The following is a 10,137-nucleotide window of genomic DNA, read 5'->3' as shown; positions in this document are numbered from 1 at the left end:
TCCGACAACGGTCAAACAATAAATGTAGCACCGGAATCCTTGCAGACATTCGACAAAGCACCGAATAGCTTGGAGGATTAAAAGAATCAAGAATAGAAGCCATTCCAAGGTCCCGTTACACCGATTGAAGGTTGGTACAATCATATCCAAAGTATTCCAGACTCTTCTATAAAAGAATGAGGCTGAAATACTTTGAAGGGGGTATCTGTAGGCGTATAAAACTGCTTATAGGTCCCTTAACACAGCTCGGCATGGTGATTCGACAAACCAACGAACCATCGGGCGATATGTCTAAGCATGATCGTTAGACCACAACACCGAAGCCAAGTGACACGCGACGAAGCAGATTAACGAGGTGACAAGGTTAACGAACCGCACGCAAACGACGGAATACATCCAATCGCGTGCCCAATCAAGCTAACGGGTTGATGAATCAACGAGTCATCTAACCGTAGAGTCCACCACATCAAACAAGATCGGGAGCAGACTCGAACTCGAACGCCAAAGCGGATTTACTACCAAATCAGGATCCGGACTGCCAAATCAGACTCCAGATCAACAATGAAGTTCGGATACATTGCGAAACTGGAAAACGGGCGAAGAAACAAACACCTAGAGGGCTCGGCCAAAACCGAGCCACTCCTAGGTGGCTCGGTGGCCGAGCCACCTAGGTGGCTCACCGAGCCACCTTGGGGGCGGGGGGCCCGAGCCACCTAGGTGGCTCAGCCCAGATCTGGGCCCAGATCTGAGCCCAGATCTGGTTTGAGGTGCCTATAAATAGACTTAAAGGCTCATTGTTTAAGAGGTTGGATTTTTGGTTGAACGTTTGAGGTGAAAACTCTGCTGGATTGAGGGCTAAACTTCGGAGTTTTGGAGCTTTGAAGACTCGGACTTTTCAGATCTGGTGCTTGGCGATCATCCACGCCAAATAAGGCAGGAGTTCGAGAGAGATCAGACCTGAGATCTACACGGTCATCCTCTAGATCAAAACTTGGTTTTTAATCCCGAGAAGAGTATCGATTTTGCTTGGTCGATTTCGATTACTTAGGGCTATTATTTCCTTGGTGAAATAATCCCCTCGGCTGTTATTTCCTTCGTGAAATAACACCCGTCATACCGTGTAGATCCGATCGGATCAAGATCGTGCGGTGGTCCACGGATTAACCCCGGTGCAGGCAAAGAACCCACACAAGCAAGAGACCGCAAAACAGGATCTTGTGATTTGTTCCAGAAAAGGAAAGTTGTAATCTTTTAAGATTTTCTTTTTCTTGATTTTGTTGTAACTGGATCTTATAAAAAGACCGGATCTTTTGTAACCGATAAACTGTTGCTCAAGAAAACAATGACATCAATGAAAATAATTTTTCCCGCGAACACTTATATGGTTTGATTAAGTTGTACAAAGAAGATCTTTTCTATTGATCAAATTTTTTTTGGAGATTTATGTTTTTAGCAACCCCCTAGATTTATTGATCTTTCACTTCATATCATGTTTACTTGGCATTCATATGGGTTGAAACAAATGTTTCATGTTTTTTATTGAAAATAAGTATATTGATCTTTTATGTATTTATCCAAAGCATATTAATCTTTGATCTTTATGGATAAAACTTATAAGTTTTTTGACAACTTTTCTTTATGATCATGAAAATAGGAAAGATATGTCCATTATCTACATTGATACAAAATATTTTTTTTGTGGACATCTTTGCCTAATCTCTTTGCTTAGAATTTCTTTTTATTGGTTGAGCATGAGTGTCATTTGAATCATGTATTTTCTCATTCATCTCATTTTTGTTAAAATGATACTTTATGCTCTTTTTGGTATCATTTTTATTTTTCATGAATAAGATTTTGGTTTTCATAAGTTTTCATGAACTTATACTTTGTTTTTACATATTGATACATCATTCTCATAATAATGTATTTATATATGTTCACAATCAATCATAAGTTATAACTTATGAATTTTATTTTGGATTTATTAAAAAAATCATTTGATCCTTTATTTTTAATTTTTAAGTCTTTGATTTTTTTGGATATATATCCTATGGATGTATATCTATGTTTTAGACTCTTGTGACTCATTTCTTAATAATACATATATGTGATCACTTGGTTGTCTTTAATGTGAGTTGTGTTTAGGACCTTCTATATCCATGCTTACTCATATTTATTTGCCATGATCATCATTGCATATTTTTTGTATGGTATTTTTTATAGGGGGGGCCTTCCCCATATTTTTTTTGTTTATACTCACTTATGTTTTATGATAGGGGGAGCTTTCGCTCTCTTCATCCTTGTTGTTTCCCTTATTTTTGATGTTGACAAAGGGGGAGAAACATTGTGAGTATAGCCTTGGTTTTATGCATGATGTTTACAATTTACATATTCTTTCATATATCATGCACATTTTATATTTCTTTGTGTAGATTGATTGTCATCATCAAAAAGGAGGAGATTGTTAGGTCTCATGTTTATGAGCCTACTCCCTAATCTTGTTTTGATGATCACAAACAATTCCTAATAATTTGTGTCGAGTGTTTGCATTTATTTTGTTAGGTAATTTACACAAATACCCATATTGGAGGTTGGATGGATTGAGCCTACACAATCACATCAAATGGAGGTTGGCTGAATAGTGCAATAAAGCCATTACACATGAAGTCATATTCAATATCTAGCTTCATCCGTTACCAAGATGAGCATATTGAAGATCCATCAAGCCTTGGTATATTAGCTGTTTTTATCGCGTATATTGTGTGAATATATTTCAAGCTCAATATATATATATACAAACACACAAGTTTGTTTTTATTACAAAATGAGTTTATTTAAGAAAACAATACAATATTGGTTTATTAATCTTGTTTACATTACATTCATGTTTTATAACGTTTATAAAAATATTTCATAAAGTTTCCACATGTTCTTACATGTCAAACTTCATTTTCAAGATTCATCAAAAATACGTACTATGTATATTTTTGATAAACATTGAGTTTTTAAAAATATGAGAACCTTTTTGCAAAATTCCTTTTTAAACAAGTTTGTCAAAATGTTTATAAACTGTTTATAAAGTTTCATTTTTTTTGGGTATTTATTTACTATTTTTTACAGAGTCTTGAAACTCAATTTCAAAATCGATTCAAGCTGATAACCTGTTATCAGTCGACTGGCCAGTCGACTGATGACATCAGTCAATTGATGTGTCGACTGATGAAAGTGCCTGTAATCACCAAAAGTCTCTATTTCATTTTGGTCGACTGACCAGTCGACTGATGATTCATCAGTCGACTGATAAAGGTAGTTAGTCGACTGATGAGCTGGTAAATGCTTACAACGGTCAGCTCATCAGTCGACTGATAAAACCACCAGTCGATTGATAAGCTTTCCAACGACTAGTTTTGTGTAGTTTCCAGATTTTTATTTTTTGAGCTATTTTGTCTTTTTCTCTGGGTTTTGGCTGATGTCTTGAGTACCTATAAACACCCCAGTGCATTCAACTCTTACAAATATGAAGAAATTGTTTTAAATCAAGTTTTGAAAGAGTTTAGTTGGGTTTAAGCATTGTTTTAAGTTTGTTTCAAAAGGGGAGTTTTTCACAAGGAGGAAGCTTTTGATTTTAACTGAGGAATTCATCCTCATCATCTATCTACAGGTCCTTGTGTTTATAGAGAAGATTTCTAACTCTTTTATCTAGTTTATTTATCTTTTGATTTTCATATTCATATCTTAGCTAGTTTTATTTAAGTTAGGATTTTATTATTCTCATTTATCACACACACTTCAATTGAGCTTTTAATATTATTCATACAATATATTATTAGGTTGTGGTGAGTGATTTAGTGAGAGTGAGTTTCATAGTGTTCTCATTCATTGTTAGAGAACAAATCATTGTACTTGAACTTTATTTGTGAGAATCACCTTGAAATACACATTTACACCAAGAGGAGTGTATGGTGAGTACTTAGTCGATATCAAGAGGAGTGACGTCGGTAGTAAAGCCTAGAGAGAGGTAGTAAAGTTGAGCACTTGAGGAAGGCGATACGTGAGGACCAACACTTGAGGTTGTAGTTTGTGTATGTACATTGTGAGAGATTTGTAGAGTTTTCGGTGAGCTAGAAAAAGGAGTGTGTAGAGATGTTCTGGCTTTCAAACCGGGTGTGTCAATAGTGGAGTTCTCCCCGGGAGTGGGGAGAGGAGACGTAGGACGGAAGGTCCGAACTCCGTGATCATATCATTGTGTTTGGATTGCTCTTTGTGTCCACTATTTGTTTATATTGTTTCTTGTTTATTTTGCCCTTTGCATATATATCATTGCTTTAATTCAATCGAATATCTATCTTGCTAGGATATATTTGTTAATTAATTTTAATCAGCATTAATATCTAATAAGATCAGTAATAACCCTATTCACCCCCTCTAGGGTACTTTCATTGGGGGTGGTTACACCCCGTAAACCCTCATTAAGGAGAGATTTAAGGGGGCGGTTACATCCCTTAAACCCCTATAAATAGTGGGTTTCACGGCTGGATCTTAAAGAAGAGAGGATCAGAGTTAGGGAAAGGAGGCGATCTTGAAAAGAGGGGCTTTGGCAGAGGCTTTTGGAGATCTTCGGTTATCTTAGAGCTTCAACAATCTTGAACGATCATCCTTGAAGATTCTAAAGCTTTGGAGCAACTTCTTGGCCTATAAACCGATTTTTAGTTAAATCAATTCAACTCTTTTACAGAGTTTGCAACTCGCTCTGAGTTTATTAACTCGTTAAGAGTTATAAACTAATTTTTGGTTCAAATCAACTCTTTTACAGAGTTTAAACTCACACTGAGTTATTAAACTCGTTAAGAATTGTTTTCAAACTTGCCACGCAAGTTCTCCTTAACGTCAATCAAGAGTTATTAAACATTCGGATCGTTAACGAGATACAAGGATCTGATCTCCCATCGACACCAAGAAGAACCCATATTAAACAAAGGGAAGGGTTCCCGTCTATCCCTTCTCTCTTTTGTAAATCGGGAAACCGATCAAGAGGAATTATAATTTTTTTTCTAAGTTTGTTAGAGAGAGATTGCATTGAGAGAATTGTAATCTATTCTTTTTCTAAGTCTGTTAGAGAGAATAAAACAATTTCAATCTCAAATTCCTTCTTCATTTTTCCCACCAAACATATAATAATATTGCATTCTTGCAAGAATTGTATTGCATCGAGAGAGCTAATGTTTAGTGTGAGGCGGTGATTTATTTTGCTAAATGAGCTACAAAGTGATAGCCATGTGATGAGGCTCACACTAGTTGTCACATTAAAAGGTGTGAACTTCACACTTACTCTTTTATAGTTGTGTGTTTATTCTTAACTAAGCATAAATTAGGTAATTCATCTTCATCTAAACCACACTCCTTGTAATATCATAACTTGTATCATCACCAATCAACTGCAAGGTTCCAACCACAGCTACACAAATTAGAAATCATGATCTAGCGCAAATTATTGGGATGTAGTTGTACAATATCTCTTATTTGAGTAATAAAAAACTCTTCATTTAGTACTAGTAATTGTATAAGATGCTATACTACATGTAAATACAGGTATAAGAAGTGTACGATACAAAATAATGTGAAAATCAGCTCAAAGGTTGATTTCAGCCTCGTACCATTGATGGTTAACAATGACTCGTCGATGGTAGGTGAGCTCGTCGATATCTACAAGGACAAATTGATGATTTTCTGGAGAGAGGTTTTTAGATCATCGATGGTATGACATAATCCATCGATGAGGCCATGACACCATCAATGGTCAAGAGCTACCATCGATGATACAATCAGCTGATTGTATATTTTAAGTTTTAATCTCAGACGTTCGTTATTCATTTGATCTCCAAACTCTATAGCATTTAGGAAATCTCTTTCCTGACCTATTGGGGATATATATCATTGAAAGAGACAAAGAAGAGAGAGTTCTAGGGTTTTGAATTGAGAAGAGATTTTATTAAAGGCTTTGACCCCTGGACCCTTGATAAACTCTCCATCATCACGCACACAATCTTTGGATCATTTTAGCGAAAAGAGTTATCGTTGGATTCATCATCTACACTGTTCTTCATCGTGCTACACTTAGATTCATCAAAGGATGGTTTGTTTATCAAAAGCGCTGTAAATATCTTTCCTAATGTCTAAGCTTAATTGTGATTGTTTGGTTTTATTTTTAACTTATTTTTATGGTATACTCAAGCTGGTTGGAATTGAGGGTTGAGGGTGTTACTCATTGTGGAGAGTTATGTTAGATGACTTGTTTCGAATAGATTCTAGTGTGCAGTATTGTAAGCATATTGAATTGGGTTTGTGACTTAGAAGAACTTTTAACATAGTAAGAAAGCCCATTCGTGAGAAGTAAGAGTGGACATATGATTGTCATCCGAACCACTATAACATTTTGTGTGTTTTTGGTTAGTTGTCATTTGTGGTTATTTATCATTAATCGCTTTTGTTTTATCTATTCCACTGCATATTCTATTTTGTTTTAGAAAAAAAACAACAGTAACCCTATTCATCCCCTTCTAGACTTACATCTCTCAGATCCAACACAAAGGCCCTCAATTGTAGAAACCATGTCAATGTTAGGAAAATAATATCAGATACACTCTGACACCCGTTCTGCGGAATTTGCCCTACCGGATTTTGTGTTAAGCAATGGAAAAAAAGAAATCACACCAAATCAAAAATAATTGCAAGAACAGAGAACACCGAGTTTTAACGAGGTTCGGCAACTTGCCTACGTCCTCGGGAGCCACACAAATAATTTCGTTTATATTAAAGAAGATTACAAAGCTTGTAAAGAGCAAATCTCAACTTGAGATTTCTCAAGAGATGAACCAACAGAAACTCTGTTGTTCAAATAAAAGGCGTGAGATTTTACAACAGTAAAATCTCCTCTCTCTCTTCAATAAATCGCTACAGGATCACGAGATTTTTCCTCTGAAAAATCTCGGCTCGAAGCTGCTAATGGAGCTCTCCTTAATGCCGCCGCCAGGCTTCTGCAATTAAATCGCTGAGAGAAAACTCAGCTCATTCTCGTGCACAGGGTTCCCTTAAATAGGGAAACCCTAGGGCCAAAACGAGTGGGATCCAGCTGGATCCAACCCAATGCGCAGGTGAGTCCGCCTTCGCCTCCACGTCCGCAGCAGGCGAAATCCTCTCTCCACACGCAGGCGATCTTCACACCTATTCGAGCTCGCCTGACATTGCTCAAACCCGAGCTCGCATGTCCTCTATCAAATCCGCCTGTACTCAAAACAGCTTTGATCTCGCCAGCATAAAGGGCCTCGCCTGAAGCCCTAAAACTCGCCAGCAGAGGGTCTCTCCCTCGCCAGCTCTGGACTTCGCTAGCACGAGGCCGCCGACCTCGAGTTCTCCAGGAGAGCATCGCCTGCAGCCAGTGACTCCGATCTCAAACTCGTCTGAGCTCGCCTCCGCCGCTTGACCTCGCCGGAGCTCGCCTCGTTCGCCGCTGACAAGGTATGGATCTACACCCATTTCCAACAGTCAACACTTCAGCTTCTCTTACAAAATGATCCTAATCTTAACTCTCAAGCCAACGCAAGGACTTAACTTCTAAAATTCTTTATCCAGTGCACTTTACTTATTTTCTAAAAAAAAAAATTATCATTACCCTGGAAACAATGAATTCAATCAAAATTCAAAGGGTAACTACAATACCGCTCATCTTTTACACAGAGAAACAACCTCTCATATGCCATTGCCATTTCCTAGCCGTAAACAAGTATGCCGAATACTCTCTAACTTTCTTTCTCTGTGCGCTTAACTTCCTCTTTCCCTCCGACACTGCTGCATCCATCATTCGATCAATTCCTCCAAATTTGGTGCAAACATAAACCCAAAATCCTCCTCGATGATGATGCTCTGTTTGATACTAGGCAACCTAGTCGCCATGATTGGTGTCGCACATTGCATTGCCTCCATCAATGTGAGGTCTAACCCTTGTGGACGGAGCGTCGGATTGACAAAAATGTCGATGGAATTGTAGAATGCTTTGAGCTTGGACGGTGGCAAGGCACCTAAGGCGATCACATTTGGGCCGAGATCGGTGTATCTTTGGGCCCAAGGCCCGGTTCCGGCGACGACTAGGTAGACTTTTGGGTACCTGGTGATTAGTTTGGAGAATGCTCCAAACAGTAGAGGATGTCCTGTTATGCGACAATTCAAACAGTCAATTCAAAATTTAATAAGTATTCAAGATGCTGAATTGAATTTGCTACTCCTGTAGTTCAATTGTTGCATATGGGCCAAATGAAAGATTTCTATAGTTGCAGATTAGACCCCATGAGTGAAAAATCTATTGTTACAAATAGATCCCTTGAAATGGTTCAATTTTCACTTTGATGGTCTATCTGCAATAATTGCACTACATGGCTATTAAGTTCAATTTGGCCATAGTACATGATTCTATCCTCCATTAACCCTAATTGTATCACCTTTGTCTTTAACTAAACGCCCAGCAACGCCCATAACAACTGCGGCATTATTGGGTACGCCAATTTCCGATCGAAACTTTGCACCGAGATTCTTATCAGGTCCAAACTCATCCTCATCGACGCCATTGAGAATAACATGAACTCTTCCCTTTGGTATTTGATACATATCGCGCAACATCTCACCCATACTATCACTAACCGCAATATGGTGTGTGTAGTTCTTGAAGAATCTGATCTCACTGAGAACTTTGAACATCGAAGAAGAGAGGGAATTGTTGAAAGAGGGACTAGTCGGCTCGTCAAGCTCACGGATGAGATAATCCTGGTAGATGTTTGAATGTAGGACTTCAAGTGCAATACCGTGCCAAGAGACTACTAGATTGGGCAATCGGCTAGCAAACCTGTGACAGGTTGGTATTAAAAAAAAAAAATTGAAATGAGTTGCGTGGAAAATAAAGTATTTAAGAGTGGAAGTCGACTTCCACAAAATTAAGCACGGTTAAGTGCGGACAGATCCACTATACTATTTCCAAATTGAACCTACTATTCCCGTACTTCTAAGTTGCAGATAGACCCTAGAGTGTGTTTTGGGCGTAGTAGAATTCGTTTTGGGTACCTAGCTGCAATTAACCCCAAATAAGTACCTATGGTGTAGTGCGACACTTTCGGAGTGGACAACGTCGAAAGGCTCTACGAGATTCTCGGCCTCAAACAAGGCCCATGCATCTTCACACCGCCATTGGCCTGGCGGGCCTTCAAGGAAGTGGAGTTTCGGGTGGCCGGTGGAAGTGGGCACGGCTTCGTTCGGGGGCGGAGCAGAAGTGAAAACATGAATTCGATGGCCACGACGAGCGAGAGCGGTGTGGAGAGTTAACGCGTGCCGCTCCATGCCGCCTGGTGCAGACGCGGCAGGCCACTTACGGGAGAAAACAGCGATTTTGAGGGAAGTGGGGGGAGGTCGATCCGATGAGAAAGTAAGTAAATTCCATGAGAATTTCACATTTCGGAGGTCGCCGGAAAAGTGTTTGGAAGTGAGGGAAGTGTGGAAGAGTGAGGAAGAAGTGGTGGGAAAAGTAAGCAAGAGAGCACCCAGAGAGAATACGAGAAGGGCAAAAAGAATAGTTCGGAGGTGATTGAGGAAAGGATTGGAGGGAGATTTTCTGGGCCAAGAATTGGCACAGTTTGGGGCCATTTTTGGAAGTGAGATGGAGCAAGTTAGGGGTGTTCTGAGTTCTTTAGGAAGCGAGAATTTGAGAGGAGAAAAGAGGGAGCTGGCAAATTAACGTGAGGAAGTAGGGAAGTTTGAGTGCGTTTCGCAGGAACCCTTCTCCTCGTGAATGCGTTACTCTCAAACAAAAATTCAATTTGAAAAATAGGTTTGAGTTGAGGGAACGCATCAACTATTTGACTTTGTTAGCGTGTTAGGCACTTTATCTTGGAAATTGTTGCTTTCAAGTCGTGGTTATTTAGTTCCATTGTTACCTAGCTTAAGGTAGTTTGAGGCATGTACTATATGGATTTACAAATAGGGTGCAAATGTTCCGGAGTACGACTCGGATATTGTATCCGTATTGGCTTATTAATCACATGTACAAATGCGGATGCAGATATGTATTGGTAAGTAAAATTAATATTCATATCCGCT

General features: G+C 38.9%; 1 protein-coding gene across 1 annotated transcript; it reads right to left on the bottom strand.

Moving 5' to 3' along the window:
• On the bottom strand, positions 7,605-9,827 carry LOC109843617 (phosphatidylinositol N-acetylglucosaminyltransferase subunit A-like). The gene is given in 5 exon segments (XM_020412569.1): positions 7,605-7,768; positions 7,771-7,857; positions 7,860-8,204; positions 8,493-8,893; positions 9,137-9,827. Coding segments are annotated over 5 exon segments (1,464 nt in total). The 5' UTR covers positions 9,685-9,827; the 3' UTR covers positions 7,605-7,685.

This window comes from Asparagus officinalis, chromosome 1 (assembly GCF_001876935.1).
Source record: "Asparagus officinalis chromosome 1, Aspof.V1, whole genome shotgun sequence".
NCBI classification, from domain to species: Eukaryota; Viridiplantae; Streptophyta; class Magnoliopsida; order Asparagales; family Asparagaceae; genus Asparagus; species Asparagus officinalis.
This window is presented reverse-complemented; position numbering and strand designations above follow the sequence as displayed.